At 47.0% G+C, this 22,129-nt stretch overlaps 1 protein-coding gene across 1 annotated transcript in view; it reads right to left on the minus strand.

Annotated features, from left to right (window-relative positions):
* Positions 1-22,129, minus strand: part of NCAPD3 (non-SMC condensin II complex subunit D3) — a 1,036,822-nt gene that overhangs the window by 168,887 nt on the left and 845,806 nt on the right. Inside the window, exons 24-27 of the mRNA XM_086956941.1 lie at positions 7,401-7,480; positions 7,169-7,306; positions 6,899-7,032; positions 6,575-6,774 (exon numbers count right to left, since the gene is read on the minus strand). Of these exons, the coding sequence (XP_086813067.1) occupies positions 6,575-6,774; positions 6,899-7,032; positions 7,169-7,306; positions 7,401-7,480 (552 nt within the window). The remainder of the gene's footprint in view (positions 1-6,574; positions 6,775-6,898; positions 7,033-7,168; positions 7,307-7,400; positions 7,481-22,129) is intronic.

The raw sequence follows: 22,129 nt of genomic DNA on the forward strand, positions 1-22,129 counted from the left end.
AGAAACGTACATACTGCAAATCACTGCGTAGTCACTGTATAGTGACGTTGTTAATAATGTTTTTTCTAAGTATTCTAATTATTATTGCCAGCATTCTGCTACCTATATATTGGCCTATTTTCAGGCGTGAACAATCTGCTTACAATGTCTCTGCTGAACACACTTTTAGTGAACTTCCTGCACATGAACTCTCTTACAGACTTGCGTTGCGCAACAATACATTCATTAGTATGTTACATCACTCCCATCAGACGAATAATGCTACAGACTGCTGGATATGTGGCCGACTCCCTCCCTACCAGAATTACAAGGGAGCTCTGCCCCTCTTTCCATACCCGTTCACTCACAATGGTTCCTGTGGGGCATGGTTTAAAATAATTAATTCCTTAGATCCTGATATTGCTGTTTTCGATGGGGGCTGGGTTTGGGGAAACTTGAACTTAGTCCTGCTCAACGTCTGTTACCCTGATAAAGAGGGACTTCCCACTCGAATAGGAACTGATCTAGAAAATGAAGTATATGGATTAGGTAATTACACAATTAGCCTTATGATCCTTACTGTTGAATCCGAAGCTGCTCCAGTTCTGCCCCATATGTTGGTATTACCAGTCACAGGCGAACTATGTGTTAGCAAGAAAGGTTCAGTACACGTAGGTCATAGTAAATGCACTACTGTGGTCGAATTCAGTGATCATGGTAAATCGTCCTTTAAAGCTATAAGTCACTCCTATTTTGTTTGTGGTCATACCGCATACATACGTTTGCCTCCAGATTGGGATGGTACCCGTTATATTGCATTCCTTCTGCCACCTGTTTTTCTAGCTCCCCCAGATTACCACAGAAATACGAATCTAGTACCGAATAGACCCAAAAGAGATATTCCACTTGTCGACTACACAGAAACGGCATGGGAACAGTACACTGATTTCAATAAAGGATTCTTTTTCTTTCTAGGGCCTGTACAAAACAGTAAATTAATACGCAGATTAACTAGAACACTTGAAGCAGTAGTACATGAAACTGCCTCCGCCTTAGGTAACCTAACAGAGGAGCAATCTGCTATACGGGTTGTTGTCCTTCAAAATCGTCTTGTAATTGACGTCATCTTGGCAGATAGAGGTGGAGCCTGTAAGGTCATCGGGTCAAGTTGCTGTGTTTTCATCCCACAAAACGCACCATCTGTCTATCAAGCTATTACCCGTCTGCATAAAATTGCAAATCAGATACATCAGAATCCAGGCACCTGGACTTGGTCCGGTTGGTTCTGGACTACGTTAACCGCTTGGGGATGGAAGATCCTATCATTCCTAGGCATTGGCCTTGTTATAGTATTCAGCTGCTGCCTGTGTCTACAGTGTGGGCCAGCGATTTGTGGACTGTGTGCCACATCGTGCATTGAACATTCCAGTTGTCTCTCAAACAGTCAAAGAAAGAAAGATGAACATATAATGTTACAAGAACAAACCGATCGATTTATGAGGATCGATATATCATGAAGGGTCCGTAGGGAACAAGGAGGGAATGAGGTAATATAAATTTTATGGTCAAGTTGTGTTCCCTAGCGAGTACCCCATCGACTCCATGTACGAGTTAAAGTGCATGTAACTTCCCTCCTGTGTCAGCTATGAAGACGCAAATACATTTGCGTCCAACGTTAACATGTCCTCTTTCAGACCCACCATGAATGGGTTGAATGATCCGTTCCTAAGTATGCTATGCCAACGTCTTTTTTGTAGTATACTCCTACGTTTTTCAGCCCTGGCTGAAGTAGGCCCTGAATCTCTGCCACCGAGCCTCTTTTCTGGCTTCTGACTCCGAGAAATCTCTGCCCAGGCAGCCCCCGCACCGGTGAACTCTGACTTACTTCTAGCGCGGCCCTCCGTGCTCAGCTCAGCCTGCTGCCTGCCAAGATTGACTATAACCTTCGAGTTATCTGTTTCCCTCCCCGAAAATACATTCCTTCCTGCTAGCTTCAGTAAACATCCTTCCTCAGCTGCAGGGCTAAAGGGCCGACCTGTTTCTATGCAAGTAATTCATAGCTTCGTTGCCATGCTTCCATGGAAGGCCCCATGCCCCCACGCTTCTCATACAGACACTCAGGCGCTTATACACGCACTCCTCAGCAAGTATAGAATAGCTTCTGTTCCAGAGACCTTTCTGCCCCGATAGCTTAGTTCCTAAACATCAGATATCAGATATGATAGAAGCACAAGTTGATCTGACATGCCAGACTTCTGTCTCTTTCCGTCAGTGTAAATGTCAAGTCCCCTGCACCCCTCCAGTTACACGTCATCCAGCTGCGCGCGCATCCAAGCTTCCGATTTCTGCTGACATTGCCACATTTTCTGTTAGTGCCACCCCTTTGTGACACCTATCAGTGACGTTTCCAGAACACACCTCTAGTTCACGCCTCTTGATTACGTACATGTACCACGTGTAATACTGTTATCTTGTCTTCTCTCAGCTGTTACGCCTCTTGCACTGTTACTTATGGAATGAAATAAGTATATAAGCTATGTACTGTTAATAAAATGTAGCGCTCTATCCCTTCTGACACCCTGTGTGGTGGTCAGAACATGATATCTTGGCCATGACCATTCCTTTTTAAGGAATAAAACCCCTTAGAACTCTCACACCACGGACTCTGTCTTTTTTCATCCGATCTGAGTTATTATTGATTAAGTACTTACCTGCATAGAAATTAAGAGAGTAAATTAATTATTTACGTCAAGCCACATGGTCTACCACACACACATTTACAAAGCATTATTGTGTTGATGTGCACTCCAAACAGCAGGCAGCTGTAGGGCAGGCTGTTCTAAAAACACTTTTCCAAACTGCTGCAGCTGGCACGGGCGGCCGCCGTTAATGGAGGGACTGCTATTTATTCTATGCACAGATATGAATTCAGCAGCCCACATGCCTCGAACCGAATATGCTACTTACCAGTATGCATCTGTTCTTGGCATGTAGGGCTGCTGACATTCATATCGCCCGCCCTCCTCCCCGGCGCCTGTAGCAGCTGCAGGATTCACATATACTTCTAGCATGATCATCATTCACTTAGTTTCACTCCATCTTGGCCATAATGGCTAAAAACAATCTGAGGATGGAGTTGATGCCCATGCGCACTGTAGTCCAGGGGAGGAGCCACCTATCTCGTGATACTTCGAAGACTCTTCCAGGACAACAATGTGCAATCATCCGGACCCAACACTAGGCGGCGATCTATGCACAGATATGAATGTCAGAAGCCCTGCATGCCAAGAACAGATGCATACTGGTAAGTAGCATATTCGTTGCCTGTCGTGCAGGGTTCGCCTGGAGATCTTCTGACAATAGTGGCACTGGTCAGGATTGTGTGAGGATGGAAGACACAATACACACCGAGTGTGGATCTGCCAGTGCCATCTTCTTGTCACAGGAAGGACATTTCCTGAATAAGGCTGGCATTCTGACTGGAAAAAAGTATGGAAGTCTACAAAACCAGCAGCAGAAGCCTTTAGAAAATAGAAAACGTCTAATTCTCTGAAAAAATCCCTTCAAAATCAGTTTTAGTCACAAAACGGAAGAACTCAAGCTCCAGGATCCCCTCAGAAGGAGCTGGAAAAAAGAAGTCACTCAACTGTCACCTGTGGTGCATCATGGGAGCAAGGGGTCTCCTGCAGGTCTTAAAGGCACAGTACCCTTACTCTAATGCCTTAAAGGCAAGGTGCCAGTTTTTTCTTGTTTCTTAGTATTCTGCTGCAGCCTACTGGCAAATGCCTGCAATTACAGGTCTTCTCTTTGGCAATAAAGCATTGTTTGTATGACAAATGTTTACTGCTTCTGCTTTTCCTTATATGTTGGGAAGGTATGGTGTCTACAATACAAACATGCAATTTCAGCTTTTCTTTTTTGCCAGGTTGGAAATATTTTAGGCTGCAGTTATATGTTTCACATATGTATTATATATGTATTATATATGTATTATATATATATATATATATATATATATATATATATATATATATATATATATATATATATATATATATATATATATATATATATATATATATATATATATATATATATATAATTTCTTTATGCTCCGGGATCCCGCACATGGGTGGGGATCATTCATAGATTATGACTTGATGAGTATCCCCTGGATGAGAACCTCAGAAAAAGCAGAGGTGCGTAGACAGGCAGACAAGCGAGTGCCATTGAAAGAGCCATGGCTCACCCTACAAAGTCTGTGGTATCCATAGCACATCGTATCATCAATTCAGTTGCCCATCGTGGAGTATCTGAGTAAGATAGTTCTGGGTGTCATCCAGAAACAAGGGTAGCAGGCTTGTGACCAAATCCCATAACACATGAGAAAATCGGCTCAGAACACGAGTGGCATTAACTGACCGCAAAGCTGAACTGGTGGCAGAGAAAATACACCTACTATAAGTGTTTAGATAAACATGAGCAAGGGCCCTAAGGTCAGGGGAGGCAGTAGCGGCCTCCACTACACAACTATGTGGAGGAGGCTGCCGGAGAAGGCAGGCTGGGTCCCCGGGGCAGGGGGGTGTCTATGTGCTAAAGACCAGTCGACAACGATGGCGCAGCGGGCGTATCCCAGGAACCCAACAAAATATCATATAAGGCATCACTGTAGAGAAGCACAGGTTCAACCCCTGGTTCACCCTGATGAAGCACACCAATCAATTAGTCAGTAGCCACCTACAATGAAGAGAGCTGCAGCTCCAGAACCACAGATGCCCTCCTCAGAAGCTCAGCAAAGACCAAGCTTACCTCTGTAGCGAGGCCAGGAGGTGAAAAGAGGCCAGAGAATGGTATGGCCTCAAGGCCACTAGCTTCACCCACCTCAGTTAGCCAACTAACCTCGAGAGGAGACTGGGCGGCATCATTTATAGGGTGAATAAATCCCAGCTCTTCTCTTCAAAAACCTCTTCTCCTGGAGAAAAACAATAAGGAACTCCTTAAAAGTAGGAGAAAAGGTGTCTGAGGATAACTGCACATCCGGCACAGCCCCCAACGCCATCATGCATCGATGCGGCGACAGCATCTGGCTTCGATGTGGGGAATGCTTCAGTGTCAGAGAGGAGGGATGGCGTAACATAAATTGGCTCTGCCAACCTAGCCGTCAGCTGATCAGGCACTGGTATCCCAGGTGGCAACCCCAAAATGCTGTGCACCGGAGTCGACAGATCTGACTACGGTTTCAGAGGGCATATTTGAAGCAGAGGGCAACAACACCGGTATGGATTCAGTGAAGACTCCCCTGACCTCCTTAGGGCTAAAACGTGCATAGAGGGAGGTGGGCGACCCAAAGATGGCATGCAGGGAGGAATAATACTCCCATATCTGGTACAGAGTCGACCCAGCTTCAGGGAAGGCAGGGAGGCGCGGGGTAGACTCTTGCCCAAACTCCTCAACCAGAGGAAGGATATGGGGCAACTTTGACCACTTGCTTCTTAACTTACCTCTGGATGTCGAAGTCGAAGGACGACCATGAGAAAGTCTTCTGGAGCGAGGTCTCAAGCATTCTCTGGAGCGACAACGAGACCGCGAACGACACGAAGCCTGAGACAACCTCAACGCCAAGAGCTTCATGCGGCGTTACCGCAAAGCCTTTGGGCGAAGTTGGCAACAGGAGTCACACTCCGAGTCATGATGCTCACTGAGGCACCACATATAAAGAGAATGAGGGTCTGTGGCGGTCATCTGCTGCACACAGGGTTTGAACTCAAAGGAAATCAGAAAAAAACACTGTTCTGTCAACAAAAATGTTGAGATAGGCCAAAAAATGGCCAAATAACCACTATCCAGATCTGCATTCGAAGCGTGGGCAAGAAGAAACGGACACCAGTGAGTCAGAGAGGGCTTATATGGACTCAAACGACGTCACATCAGATGGTTGCTACAGAGTCGCTAGACACCTTCTACCGATGCTCGGAGGTACGGCTGTAAAGAAATTCCAGATCCAGTTTGGCGCCTGGGGAGAATTTAAAGGTAAGGAATCTGTGGCTAGATGTCTATGTTATAGTAAAATTACAGACTCCTATAGCTATCTTTGATTTAAACTGTCATTTTCAAAAAAAAGAAAATCTTATCTATAGGAAACTATTACGTGACTTGCACAGAGTCAGAGAGACTAAAGTGTATATTAATATCGAAGAAGAAACAGTGATGGAAAATAGAGGATCAATAGGAGGCTTTCATGCTTGTTGGAGAAACATCTCTCTACACTTACACAGAGCACAGTATGTGACAGCATATTAACACCATCTACTTAAGGTGTTTAGCAACGAATGAAAAGTGAACATAACGGTCTTCAGTAAGTACGTAGCACAATGCATCATATGCAGGGACACAGGAATGTTTAAAGATGGTCCAGGATGATCAGATCCCTGCTAGAATTTCATAACAGATACAGACCACATAAAGAGTTCCACTTACATTAATGTATGTACCCTTATTTTATTGAACTCTATCAAAAATCTGAAAAGAAACTCTCCCTCCAGTATCCACAGTGGAAAACCCTCCAGTAAAACTTCAGGACCATGAATGCTCTCACCTGCGAGATCAATTTTTTCTGAGCAGCCTGCATGACTGCATTTGCCATTGCTATTTCATCATCTTCAGCTTGGATATCCTCGCCGGGCTTTGACCTCATTGCAGACAACTTAATCTCTTTGCAGCTGAGGACTTCAAAAGTATCACAGAGCATCTCATTGGCCTCCATGTCCAAAGGAAGAACCCCATCAACAAAGCTGGCTGCAGTAAGATACATTAAAAACAAAATTGAAAACAGCTTGTGTGAACCTTGATCTAATTTGGTTTACATCATCCCACTTCCCTAATAAGTCTCTCTCTAAAAACCAAAGTTTTGTGTACATACCCAAGATGTTCTGGCTGATCTTGTTGGTAAGGCTGAATCTTTGCTCATCTGTAAAGTGTTCCAGTAAGAACCTATAAATCTTCATGCGTTTTTCTTTGTTGTCCTTTCCCTTTAGAGAAAACAGACACTTCTCCCTGACAAAGAAAGAACTATTAAAGAATCGCAAACCGCTAAAAAAATAAACCAAAAGAATGCTTGCAAACAGTTGGATGCAGACAGAATGAACATATCGAAGGTGTGAAGGACCAAGAAAAAATTACTTTCACTAACCTTTCAGACTGTGGGAATTTATTATACTTTTCATGCTTTTCATAACAGTTGAAGTGGAAGATGCATTCTGTGAAATGCTGGGAGAACATTACAGGATTCCTTTTCAATAAAAGATGCACCAGACAAAATTCTGCAAAGCTGCCAAGTAAATTAGAAAGTCATATAATACGAACATGAACAGTGGTGGAGGATTTTATTTTTATACATTCTAGTTTAAGGAAAGCAAGCATACCTGGCAATATCAGGGTCTGGATCTACTAGAACACTGATGAACCGGAAAAACAAGGATCCCTTCCACTTCACAAATTCCTCCTACAACAATTAAAAGCAATAGATCAATATTTGTTAAACCTACTCTCTAAAATTAAAGCACAAATGGTGAGAACTACAAATCCAACATACCACCAGATTGATTTAAAATGCATAAGTAGCCAAACTTCCTACTTCATTAACATGCTCACCAAATCCCATCCAGATCAAACCAGCATGCTCAACCTCATTCTATGGTCAATGGACAGTTAAGCCAGCCACAACGTCCACAGTGAACTATCACAAATATCTAAAGCAATAGTGAACATCAAACCAATACAGATTATCTATGCAAGTAAAACCCAACTTCTTCACAACCTTAATTGACTGACTTTGAGTGACATACACACAACATATTACAAAATTCTCAGGAATCAAACTGTTAGCCTACCACCAAATGTATACTTTTAAGACTAAACACTAATTTTATTAACTTGAAAAGTAACAACTTTCTTTACATATGTTATTTAGGGGCATTCTGGCAAAAAGGGCAGCTGCTGCAGACATGCCTCGGAAGAAAGCAACCCTATTCTTGGAGAACCTGCACAGCTTAAGCATAGAAGTAAAAAAATACATCTTTTGGTATTCATGGCAATACCGTGCTTTGACAACATTTACCATTTAAGGAGTGTATAGCCTCTCTGTAGGAGCAGGTGGCTGAGTAAACAATGTGTGAAAAGTTTTATTTTTGTCAAGATGGAAGGACAATGGTATCTTAGGCATGAATCGAGGATTAAGTCATTTCGGTTTTATCAATCTTAAAAATAACAAGAAAAGCCATTTAGCTTAAACACTTTGTAGTGCTGGATTTGGCAACAAGTGATTGTATACACTAAGCTATAAGCAAGAACATGGAGTGACAACAAAGTGAATGTCCCTTCTCTCTAGCAGAGGTGGCTATCTGCACGCATACCCTCATGTGTGCACTTCAGGATTTGAGGCGGTTGTCAGCTGTTATACTCCTCTTTGTATTGTTCGGCCCACCTGTCGGGCAGCTGGGAGGCATAACGGACATGCAGCAGGGTAAGGTGCAGACCTCCACAAAGTACACCCGGGTAAGAAAGCGGCAGTTGCTGGTTTGTTCCTCAGTGCAGCGGACAAAATAGGGGCCCGACTGACTAAAGAATTGTTTGGGTGAGGTGAGTAAGATACTAATCCACTAAAATATGAATTTGTGCTCAAACAAGGAATCAAGCGGATTGTGTGGAACATGAAAAGTTGCAGACTGTGTATTATTTGATACTAGGAAACAAAGGAACACTAGAAAGGGACTCAAAGCCCAAGGAACCATTGCAGCTTCCAGGAGAGGCGAAGGAGGTGCGCTCGCCATTTAACACTGCGCTATGCCACCCCCAGCCAAAAACAGGGGAAGGGCAAGCCCATCTTTTCCCATCTTCTCTGGGAAGAGCTCCAATTTTTAATTAAAAAAATAAGTTTATTGGCTATCTGGTATGTTTTAAATTTTTATTTTCTTGCATGCAGTAGCTTTGGGCTGTGATCTTAGTTAATTTTCGAGATCACATCTTGTATATACGTCATTGCCAAACTAAATACTGGTTTTAATGGGCAAGAGGAAGATAACAGACCCCTTACAACTGCCTCTATTTAACGGTCTTGATAGAAAACGACCAGTAGAGGTCTGTAAAATACCAGAATTGCTTTCTGCTGAGGGACTTTATTTTTTTTATTTTTCTGGCAACTGCCACTAACTTTCTTGGTAGAAAACGACCAGTAGAGGTCAGTAAAATACCAGAATCACTTTAGCGTTCTCTAGATTCCAGTCCCCTTACAAGGGGTATCTAAAAACAAGAAAGCGGGCAGACATGTGGCAATAAATTGCACTGTTGATGTATCTAAAAACAAGAAAGTGGTCAGACATGTGGCAAAAAATGGCACTGCTGATATTGATGTATTGATCGAAGTTGAAACCGTGCTTAACCATCGGCAGGTGGCAACTGGCCAGAAACAAATTAGAACATTTACTGCCCTAATACATAAAAACACAAAGGTGTAAGGCTAGTCTGGAGCACAATAAGGGAATATCTAACTCTGGATTTACATCAAATACTAACACTGAATCAGACCTCAACGATTATCTCCCGATGACTGCTATGGTGGATCTCACAATCAGGTTTTCCGCATTAATTGATATGAAATAACCCCCGTTGAGCGGAATGGGAGGGGCAGCGTGGGAGGGTCATTATTCTGTTGCCTGTGTTCTCGTGTTGAAAAACTGAATATTTTAAATAATTTACTGAAAGTGCTGAGATCTGAGACTGCTAAATTGAAAACTTCCAACAGCTGACGCAGTTACCTTAAGTCAATTTTACAGCACTGGTCCTCCTCCCTGTAGAGGCCCTACTTATCCACCGAATCACAAACTTCCATTAAGTGTTATTCAAAATGGCTCTAGTGAATCTGTTGATTAGAAACCAAGAGAACGTACAGAGAACCATGGAACCCACAAAAAAGGAGGTACCCTTCACTGACTAGTCGCTTGTATCTAGTGACTAGGCAGTATAATATGAGAGAAGTAATGATTTAACGACTCAGTGAATGGGTGAGCTCACCAGATTTTCATTAGGTCGAGCATTCAAGACCTCTTGTATATACTTTAGTATATACTTCTAAGTGTATGTACTTTGTGGGCTCTGGAGATCAGCCCTATGACTTGTCTGCCACCGCTTAGGGACTTTATTTTCTGTTCAACTTCCTCTATTTAACTGTTTTGATAGAAAACGACCAGTAGAGGTCAGTAAAATACCAGAATCGCTTTCTGCTGAGGGACTTTCTTTTTTTATTCTTATGGCAACAGCCTCTATTTTACTTTCTTGATAGAAAACGACCAGTAGAGGTCAGTAAAATACCAGAATCATCACTTTAGCGTTCTCTAGATTCCAGTCCATAGAATTTGTCTACCACAAGCACCCGTAGACAATAATATATTTTTAAAATCTTGTATGTTTAGTGATATGACCACCGAAGGCCCTGATTTTATATTAAAAACAGAGCTTTGGACTATACCATTCCCCGCTGAAAGGCAATATTTCTCTCCATGTGCTCCCATACCTGGAGTGTCATGCAGTTTGGTGCTTACTTTCACTGAATGTTAAAGAACAGTAGATGTTACAGCACCCAGGCTACTGTGCTGCATAGCTAAATGCATACAAGGTCCCAAAGACGAGACTGATTGCATAGCAAATGCATGTTATATAGGGGGCAAAGGCCATCCACAGTAAGATCCACAGGTCAGGTCGGCAACAAAGCTGAGCGCTTTCCAAAAGCAGGAACAGTGTTGAGTCAATGTTTAAAGAACAAGTTACCATGTATCTGTAAGAGACATACGTTAGTTATAGATTCTTTACCTTAGAATTACCCCCAGGTGTCAGGCTGCATCAGGAGAATTTTTCTCAGCAGTACCCTTGTATGCCAGTAGTTGGCGCCGGTTGACTCCGCGTTTGTCGTCAGAGTTTTGTTCGCCAGGATAACTTCGCAGTGTCTATATAGAGGCCGCCCCTGCGCACTGACATCAGTTCTGACACGACTTTCCACAGCAAAAGTGCAGAGACATGCAAGACATTGACCACTGGTGCGCTAAACTAGGGCCCTGCAAGTCCTTGTCCCTAGAAGTCAATTCGCACAGCAGGGAGGATGGATGGGGCAGTAAGAAATATATAACTGACATATGTCTCTTACAGATATATTGTTACCGAAGGTAAGTAACTTATTCATCTGAAAGAGACAGTTATAGATTCCTTACCTTAGAACAGATACCCCAGCAATACCAACCCCGGAGGAGGATCTGCAAACTAAGTTCACACCAGAAAGTCCTTGAGGACAGAAATGGCAAAATAGCCGTCCCTCCGGACTTGGTTGTCCAGGCAGTAATGTCTAGTGAAAGTGTGCAAGGATACCCATATGGCTGCTTGACAGATGTCAAGGAGTGGAACTCCGCAAGCAAGAGCAGTGGTGACTGCCATAGTTCTGGTAAAATGAGCACGGAGCCCCACTGGAGTTTCCTTGTTCGCCAAAGTGTAGCAGATTTTTATACAAAGTCCAACCCATCTAGAGATGGTCCGCTTCTGAAAGGCCTGACCTTTCTTGGTAGTCACATAGCCAACGAAGAGTTGATTGCCCAACCCGGAAATCTTTTGTGCGATCAAGGTAAAAAGATAGCGCACGCTTGGGGTCCAGACGGTGGAGTCTCTCCTCCTCTTTGGAAGGAGGTGGGAAAAAGGTGGGAAAAGTAATGGTTTGTCCAATGTGAAAGGTGTGAGAAGTTGGCCTGATATGCAGTGCTCACTATTCTAGTGATCACTATGTATCAGTCCAAACAACCCTTATTGATGATTGGTTGTAAGTCAACCGTAGACCAGCTATCCTAGTAGCATGGACAAGAGCAGTCTTTAGGCTAGACTCTAGAGGGCGTGTTAAGCCAGCTGTTATACCATCACATATACCCCTTGAACACCAAGTGAAAGGACACCACACAAGTTATGAAAATAAAAGTATATTTATTTATAACACAACAGCCCTGGACTCTTTATGAGGACAGGGCGCTAAGCACAATACAAAGCTCTTAAGAAAATACGCAAAGTTGCACCATTTACACAAATGCCCGAGGGGCACGAAAAACCATATACTACAAAAGTGGAATGCGAAATTACTAGCAGATAAGTACTACTCTAATAGGCTGGGATCGCTAGGACTTGACTACTGAACCTTCAGATTACTAGCAGGAGGCCTAGGGGGATCGGGTGCAGAGTGTGCACTCTCACGCGGGATGCGGGACCAAGTCTATGGATGCTAGATTTCGTAAAGTTAGTGTTATCGGACGAATCCGACTAGGTAGAGCTGAAACGAAAAGGATCTGGACCCTTGGATAGCAAAGCTATGCTGGAGCACCGAAATGCTGAGTTTACCTAGCCCAGGGGCTGCGGATGCATAGGTCTGGAAAGACGTCGGGAATCTTTGTTGCAGTCTATGGAGCCTGAAAGAAGAAGTTGCTGGCAGGCGACCAGTGAAGAGATTCGGAGGGATCCAAGCCTGGATCGAAGATGGAAGACACCTGTAAGCAGAGGGGACCAAGTTCTGAATCACTAGCCAGTGATTAGATGGGCACCAGGATGGCACCGGATGGAGTCACCTCGACCAGGTGAGTGGGCGACGCTGGGCTCTGCAGTCTCACGGACCAGGAGGCGTTGTCGGCGACCATGATGGAGGTGCGAGCTGTCCCACGATGGTATCTGCTGTCGACGTCGCTGGACCCAGGATTGGGGCAACAAGTCTTGGCAGATGCAAGCCCACGCGGTGGACTTAAAATGGCGTCTGGAGTGGACCAGGAGGGTCCGGGGTGCTCCTCTGTTGGAGGGGAGCAAGGGCCAGTCTGGAGCAACCAGACCAGCGGTGTTGATGTCGTCGTTCGTCGTCAGGAAGGCCACAAGCCAGCAGGCCAGTAGCCAGACAACGCGGTGCGCAGCAAAGAGCAGAAGGGCCCCACGCAGATCTCGTGGAGGCTGAACTTCGGTGCTGGAGCTGCTCAGGGTTGGGGCTTCTCGCACCCCAAAGCACTCACTCGAGGATCCCTCGGCAGTCGTGCTGGGCAAGCGTCGTGCAGTCCTGAAGACGGCCGGTCCCTCGAGGTCTCGTCACACCCACGAATCTCAGCTGGGCTGATGATGTAGGTAGAGGTCAGAGGTGCCAGGGAAGCCGGTTCTCGTCGAGCTGGGCAGTCTTGATCCGGAGGAGAGACTTACAGCAGACCGCGATGCTTGGATGGTGCCTGCGGATGCAGGGAGACTACTCCTTAGTCACAAGGGAGAAATCTTAGGAAGAAGTCTTGAGTTCCTTTCGTAGAAAGTAGTTTTAGGATTCAAAGGATCTAATTTGGAAGGGGGCCCGCTCCTATCTTTATACTAGGAAAAGGGGCTGGCACGCGACTAGGTCCTGCCCATGGGTGGGACCAGGAAGGGGGGTGGTTACACCCCTCTCCCATGCCGGACTTTCCCCAGCACACGGGCTGGTGTGCCCCTGGAACTGGTTCTAGCCGGCAGATGCATAGTGAGCACCGGGGTGCCACTTGCAGTCACCTTCCTCTAAAGCCCTGCCTGCCCAGGATACACAAAACCCTGTCTGGGATGGTGCTAGCAGCGCCCCTGACAGGAAACCCTTTGTCCAAGCCTCCCTCGCTGGAAGGACTCCCAGCAGCAGGAGGTCAGACTTGTGTCTGTGGTGGCAGCATCCAGTTTGTGATGCTGAGGCTTGAGTTAACTTTAACCGGGGTTCACAGTTACATACATGTCGTGTCCCTCTAGAAGGGTGGAATGCTAACCCCGTCGCCAGAATTGGCGAGGGGTTAGTATTCCAATTCGTATGACACCTTACTCGACATGTTTTGATAAAACGATACCAGAGTTGGCATATAACCGCGAGGATTATAATGCACTTAAGAGTATATGGTATGCGTTATCATGGAACAGCTAATAGGACTTGGTTCCGCAAGCTGCAAACGGGCTCAGCTCATGCCAGAGCACCACCTGACACGATTCCAAGCACTCTGCCTTCAGGATTGTCAAGGCCTGCCATAGGAGTGACAGATAGGAATACGGGTGTCCATTCTAGGGTTAGATATAGGTATACTATATCTAAAGCAAGGGGTGATTACACCACCTCGCCCCAGCTGTCGTGCAGCCAGTTGTGGCCGATTTAGATGGCCAGCCAGGGGTGGCATAATACATGCTGCAGCCCCTGGTAGGCCCTGGGTACACCTATGCCCTGAGTTACAGGGTCTGATAAGGTGGCCCAGTACCAATTGGTAAATGCACCTAAGGTACACGTGTCAATTTAGTGAGAGAACAGCAAGGCTGTGGGTCTGATTAGCAGGCCCACAGCCAGAGAAGTCGTAAACCAGTGGAGCAAAATGCAAAAATCTGGGGTGATCATAGGATTGCAGACCCTACTCTCCTACAAAAGGGCGTTACCACTTCGGGAAGGAAGAAAGAACTTGTCCTAACACAACTTTGTCCGGATGCACAGAGAAGAAAGGGGGCTTAGAAGAAAGAGCTTGGAGCTCACTCACCCTGCGAGCAGAGGTGATGCAAACAAGCAAAGCTGTCTTCAGAGAGAGGAGACGGAGAGGACAGTTGTGAAGAGGCTCGAAGGGAGCGCACATAAGGTAGGTTAAGACAAGGTTCAAGTCCCACTGGGGCATTAAGAAAGCAAAAGGAGGAAAGAGATGAGTAATGCCCTTGAAGAATCTCTGTACAATAGGGGACTTGAACAATGATGGCTGATCTAGAAGCTGAAGGAAAGCAGAGATGGCCGAAGGAGGGCATTTAAGAGTGCCAGGGCAGAGCCCAGCTGGGCCAGAGAAATTATGTACAATAGGTTCTCAGAAAGAGGGATCCACAGCCTTTCCTGTGCACCATGCCACAAATGTATTCCATCGACAGGCATATACCATCTTAGTGGAGGGACGCCTGGCTGCCAAGATAACGTTACAGACTTCAAGAGAAAGGTCAAAAGCGGTCAACTGTCATCGCTCAATCTCCACTCAAAGAGGTGGAGGCTGGACAGGTTAGGGTGAAGAACCCTCCCCTGCAGCTGCAACAGAAGATCCTCCCGAAGAGGCAGTCTGAGTGGAGGACAGATGGCCAAGCTCAGGAGCTCTGGGTACCAGACTCTTTGTGCCCAGTCCGGAGCCACAAGAATAGCTTGGGGCCGGTCACACTTGATCTTCAGCACTCTGGGCCGAAGTGGTACAGGCGGAAAGGCGTACAGGAGGCCGCCGTTCCACTTGCGACAAAGTGTCAACAAGGGAGTGCCGCCTTGGAAATTTCAATACACAGAATTTGACACTGGCCGTTCTCTTCGGTGGTGAACAGATATAACCAAGACTCTCCCCACCACTGAAAGAGACCCTGCACCACCTTCGAGTGAAAACACCATTCATTATCCACCAGACACCAGCGGCTGAGTTCGTCCGTCCTGGTGTTGAGAGAACCTGCCAGGTATTGAACTACCGCGGTCATGCCCTGATGTTCCAGCCATGTCCAGAGATGAAGAGCCTCTTGATATAGGGTCCACGACCCCACCCTGCCCGGTTTGTTGCAGTATCACATGGCGGTGGTGTTGTCAGTGAACACCTGCACTACTTTTCCTTTGAGAGATGGAAGAAATGCATTCAGCGCCAGACAAATTGACCGGAGCTCCAGCAGGTTGATATGGAGCTCAGACTCCGCCGGAGACCAGATGCCTCTGGTCTCTGCCCCTCCCAGATAGAAGCCACATCCCAGGAGTGACATCTCTCACCACTGTTAGGTCTGGTTGGGGAAGGGAGAGGTTTCTGCCTCTGACCCAAGCGTGGTACGTTAGCCATCAATGCAGTTATTACACAGTCCCTCCGAGATCTGGACGTAGTTAGAAAGACTGCCCTGATGATGCACCCACTGGAACTTCAGGTCCCACTGCAGAGCCCGCATATGCCATCTGGCATGATCCACCAGCAGGATGCAGGAGGCCATGAGGCTTCGCAGCCTCAGGGTCGTTCTCACCGAAATCCGGAATAGAGGCTGAAACATCAGTATCATAGCCTGAATTTCCAAGACTCGCTGCTCGGGAGGATAGGCCCGAAACGCCACCCGATGAAAAGGAGCATTGGAGAGAGAGTGAGGAGTGACTTCGGCACTTTGATAGTGAACCCCAGTAAGTGCAGGAGGTCGGCCGTAGTCTGGAGGTGGGAAGACGACAGCCTGGGGCAAGCCCACTTTCAACAGCCAGTCATCAAGATAGGGGAAGACTGGAACCCCTAATCTGCGCAGATGAGCTGCGACCACTTCTATTACTTTTGTGAACACCCAAGTGGTGCTGGTAAGGCCAAAGGGGAGTATGGTGAATTGAAAATAAATGTTCATGACCTACCGTGAACCTCAGGAAGCTCCTGTGGGCTGGCAGGACGGGGATGTAGAACTAGGCGTCCTGCAAGTCCAATGCCACCTTCCAGCCGCCAGGGTCGAGAGCAGACAGAACCTGAGCCAAGGGTTAGCATTTTGAACTTTTCCTTCCGGAGGAAGCGGTTGGGGGCCCAGAGGTGTAGAATAGGACGCAGGCCCCTGTACTTCCTGGGCACCAGAAAGTAGCAGGAATAGCAATCACGACCTACTTCTGGCATAGGAACCCTCTTGATGACTCTTTCGGCCAAGAGAGCTGAAACTTCCTGGAGTAGAAGTGCCAAATGATCCTCTGACATGCAATCCAAAGACGGTGGCATGTAGGGAGGGGTAGTCTTGAAGGGGACTATCTGCCAAACCCATCTGTCCAATGTGATGGTTTGCTAGTGGGGGAGGTGATGGAGGATCCTGCCGTCCACTGGCTTCTGATAGCCCTGGAAGGTTGGACAAGGAAGGTTTGGAGGCTGCTGCAGGCTGTGGGAAAAGTTAACTGGCCTGCCCGCTGGCCCCCAGACCAACGTCGCTGGGTTCCACAGCCACACTGACACTGGGAAGCTTGCGTGAACTGGTGGCTGGTCTGGGCATGTTCGGGTACCCCTTCTGTAGCCACGAAAGGGGCGAAAAGCAGACTGAGGTGGATGGGTCGTTGTCGTGAGGCCCAGGGACCTGGCCGTAGCTCTAGAATCCTTAAAGCGCTCTAGCGTAGAGTCTGTCTTGTCACAAAAAAGGCGACGGCCATCAAAAGGCATGTCCTATAGGGTTGCCTGGACATCCCCCGAAAAGCCAGACATCTTCAACCAGGCAGAGCACCGATGGGCTACCAACGTGGCAATCGTTCTGCCCAGTGAGTCGGTGGTATCCAGTCCACAGCGAATCGTGAATTTAGTTCCGTCTCTCCCATTTACCACTGCTTGGGAGAGAACGACCCGGGCCTCCTCCGGGGACTAAGGCAGCACCTGCGCAACTGTATCCGAGATGGTATGGGAGTATCAGCCAAAGGGGCATGCAGTATAGGGGGATTGCAATGCCAAGCTAGAGGAAGAGAACATGCGCTTCCCAAGATGATCCAGCCTCTTGGATTCCCCATCTGGGGGAGCAGAAGGAAATGCGTCCCTAGATGAAGAGGCTTGGACCACCAAGCTCTCTGGGGAAGGGTGTTAGGTGATGAAAACTGGGTCGCCTGGAGCTGGCAGGTGATCATCCATTCCACAGGAGCCCCTGTGCTGGGCTTGGACCAGGTGCCGAGAGGGACGTCAGTGAGGGCTTCATTGAATGGCAAAAGGGGCTCAGATGAGGTCGCCGCCGGTTGAAGCACCTTCATCAGGAGATTAGTCCTGACTGGCACCGAAGGACGCTGCAGGCAAGGGCCTCAGCTGCACTTACCACCACCACCACAGCATAGGACGCTCCCTCCTCCATAGCCACGGTAGGGGGAGAAAGCATGCCAAGGTCAGGAGAAGTGTCCAGACTACTGGCGTCACCCAGGTCCTCGCTCCAAACCGGCTCTTCTAGCTTGTCTGCTAAAGGGTCAGAAGACCCTCCCAATGCTCATCACCACCTTATGGGCGATAGGGAACACAAGGGATGATCACAGGAACAAAAGTACCCTCCTCCATCGGACTAGACGTCGGCCGAATTCTATCTGGCTCCAGGTTCATCTCGGGGGTGACGATGAGGACGGCATAAGCCAGGCGCACGGCTGGTGCCAGGGGCATTGTCGCTGGGATATGCGCCGGGGAAGGTGAAGTGAGGGCGACTGGTGTTGATCCGGAACCAGGCCTGGATCAACGGGGGCCTCCGTCGCCAGAGCCGATAGCATCGAAGGCCCAGGACCGCCGTCAAGGTCTGCGGGCCCGAATGCGCACCGGCGGAGTTGAGCTGTCCAAAGATGGACTGGAGTGTTTTGTAAAAAGGCACGAAGCTGGGCAGGGGACACTCCGGCTCCCGAAAAGGGAGGGAGGCGTCCCAGAAGGAGGGACCGAAGATGAAGCCTTTGAGCGACAACGCTCCGGGTCGCGCGTCGGGTCAGCCGACCAACGGGAAGAATGCAAAGAGGGACAGTGCTTTTTCGCCTGCTTCTTGTGCTTTCGACTTACCCGACGACCTGGATGACTTGGAGTGCGACAAGGTGTGGGGGCTCCAAGACTGGTCTCGAGACCCTCCTCTCGAGCAGGACCGGTAATAACGTGGAGCCAACTGCTGGGCATCCAAGAGCTTTCTGGACCGCTCCCGCAAAGACTTGGGATCCATGGCCCGACAGTCGGAGTACGACTTTGGGTCGTGGTTGCGCTCCAGGCACCAGAAGTGTGGGTCCGTCACAGACCTCGATTTGTGACAGGCCTTGCAAGGTTTAAAGCCGGTTCGTTGATGGGAAATTCCTTGTGCAAAAGGAGTCGAAGATTCAGAAAAAGAAGTCGACAAAAGCTTAGTCAAAAAGTAACTAAAGGGGTAGCTCTCTCCAGATCTGCGCTAGGCTGGTGCGGAAAAAGAAAAAACTGACGTCAGCGCCCAGGGGCTGCAACTGCCCGGTTTGTTGCAGTATCACATGGCGGTGGGGTTGTCTGTGAACACCTGCACTACTTTCCCTTTGAGAGATGGAAGGAATGCATTCAGCGCCAGACAAATTGACCAGAGCTCCAGCAGGTTGATATGGAGCTCGGACTCTGCCGGAGACCAGATGCCTCTGGTCTCCGCCTTTCCCAGATAGAAGCCACATCCCAGGAGTGACATCTCTCACCACTGTTAGGTCTGGTTGGGGAAGGGAGAGGTATCTGCCTCTGACCCAAGCGTGGTACGTTAGCCATCAATGCAGTTGTTGCACAGTCCCCTCCGAGATCTGGGCGTAGTCAGAAAGACGGCCCTGATGCTGCACCCACTAGAACTTCAGGTCCCACTGCAGAGCCCGCATATGCCATCTGGCATGATCCACCAGCAGGATGCAGGAGGCCATGAGGCCCAGCAGCCTCAGGGTCATTCTCACCGAAATCCGGAATAGAGGCTGAAACATGAGTATCATAGCCTGAATATCCAAGACTCGCTGCTCGGGAGGATAGTAAAATATGATCTGTTCTGTATGTTATTTATACTATCAGGAATCTTTGGATGCCTTGGTGTGCATGTGTCCCGGGGAAAATCTGCAGACAGTTGGTTTAGTTCTCTCGCAAACTTTCTTTTCGGCTTCTCTGTTTCCATGAGGACCATTTTCAATTCCTTTATGCTAAACTGCAAAATGTGTGTGGGGTCCTCTATACTGGCAGTTACATCGATCTCCTTTAACAAGCTGTTCACATATGCCAATCAGAGAATTTTGTACTCAAGTGTTAGAGTTGTCTATAATTTCTTTGGTAAACTTAGTACCCATCTTACTCCAGATGCTGTGCTCCAATCTTCTAAGTAGGGTGCATTTAATTTGTTGTGGACTATATAGGTTGATGTTGAGCGTGGCACTGCTAGTAGTCTGCACAGGAAGACATTATCCTGTGTCTGTGGGATTGTACTATTTGCCATACCCAATAGAGAAGCCCCAGAAGAATCACCCCATATGAATTTGCTTTTATATGATTGCAGTATTTCTCTTATAGGTGAATTATTTACTTTTGCAGCAAATCTAAAAAGAGCTTCTATTGACCATATAAATTAAGTTTTCGCATTTCTCAACTGAGGGCCCCAATGTCCACCAAATGAGAAGTGCATGCCCAGGTATGTAAAAGTTTTATATTTCTTTGAATTCAAGACCTTAGGCATAATATTTTTTATTTTTTAATTTCCCTTTCCACATACCATTATAAAGGTTCTCGTTAGGTTAAGTTACGTTTCAAATCTTTCTTTTGCATATTCAACAAAGTTGTTAATCAGGCGCTGCTAACCGTTAGCAGTTCTAGATAGCAGCACCGCATTGTCGGCATATAAGAGGACGGGGTCGGTCGCTTACCGACTTTCATGGTGTCGGTGTTTAACTGTTGCAATATCTTATCCACCCCATTAATATATTGCAAAACCAAAAAAAGGGGCAAGAACTCACCCTTGTCTGATGTCTCTTGCGACCCTGTAGCTTGTTATATATTCCCAGTTTATTCCATACTGTGCTCAGGCAGTCAAGGGGTCATACAGCTGGGAGAGATGTGAAATACTGTCTGCAGGGGTGCCCATTATTGCCAAGGTCTGCCACAACTTCACATGATTTTGCAGACCTGAACACTGCTCAGGTCTGCAAAACAGAGATGAATATGACCCTCCTTGAATAAAGTATATTTATTAATAAGGTGGTGTAGGTTGATACACTGTTCCATAATACCAATATCCTTCCTGAAACCATACTGGGAATCAGTAAGCACTTGGGTATCTCTTGCCCAGGTTTACAACCTCTCCAGAATTATTCTTCCCATTAGTTTTGCAGATGAGTGCAGAAGAGATATTGGGTGGTAGCACCTGGCATCCCCTCTGTCCCCCTTTTTAAAGATGGAACTAGAATGCTCTTAGTCCATGCTGCAGAGAAGCAACCTTAGCTGCTGCATTGCATTCTCGAGTCAGAACTGGTTCCTAAAGTGTTGTGTGATTTAAAACAGTGCATGGGAAACCCATCAGGAAGGGGAGCCTTACCTTTAGTGCACATTTCAAGTGCAGTGCTTAATTCTTCATTGCTAATGGATTTTAAATATGGTGATCCTGGAGAATGTTTGCCAGCTGTGGGCAGCTCTGCACAGTCAGTAGTGAATATCTTGTGAATATCCCCTGCGCAGCAGCCAATCAGAAACTTTTGTAGCTCTCCACGCCGGCGATGTCATGGACGACGTCCCAGAGGGTACCACTCCACTCGCAACCCCGCTGACGTCACTGGATCCATAATAGGTCCTCGTCGGCGTGATGACGTTAGTTCCGCCCTTTTTTCCGTGCCCATGAGGCACTCGGACGGACCGACATAAATAGGCACATAGTACACAGTATTCAAACCAACACACATAGTGTGAAATCAATGCAATAAGCAAGAACAATTAAACACTTCAATTGAAAATTACAAATAAACACTTATCAGGTATAGAAGTGGACAACGGGGAGGCAGGTGGGTCAGTGAGGAATCCACAGGCAGATACTGTATCCAGCAGAAAAAGCGTTACCGAAGGTAACTTGTTCTTCTGATGGATACATCTGCCAGTGGATTCCTCACCTTGTGAATAGAATCCCACAGCAGTCCCCACTCCCGGAGAAGGGTTTCCACTCTTCTATACCAGAAAATCCTGAAGAACAGAACGAGCAAAATGTCCGTCCCTCCTCACTTCGGAATCTAAGCAGTAATGCTTTGCGAAAGTGTGGAGGGAGGCCCAAGTTGCCGCTCTGCAAATGTCCTCTACAGGAACACCCCTAGACAAAGCAGATGTAGAAGACTTCGCTATAGTAGAGTGAGCTCTTATACCCTCTGGAGGTTCCTTACCAGCCAGGGCGTAGCAGATCTTAATACACAGGATAATCCATCTTGATAGCATGCGCTTGTGCACCGCTCTTCCTTTCTTGCAGCCAGCAAATCCAACAAACAGCTGGTCATCCACACAATAGTCCTTAGTCCTATCGAGATAAAAGCTCACCTCCCTCTTAGGGTCCACACGATGAAGCCGCTCCTCCTTGGAAGGGTGAGAGGGAGGATAGAAGGTAGGAATGGTAATGGACTGCCCCAGATGTAAAGGAGTTATCACCTTAGGCAGAAAAGCAG

Source organism: Lissotriton vulgaris, chromosome 2_1, assembly GCF_964263255.1.
Source record: "Lissotriton vulgaris chromosome 2_1, aLisVul1.2, whole genome shotgun sequence".
Lineage (NCBI taxonomy): Eukaryota > Metazoa > Chordata > Amphibia > Caudata > Salamandridae > Lissotriton > Lissotriton vulgaris.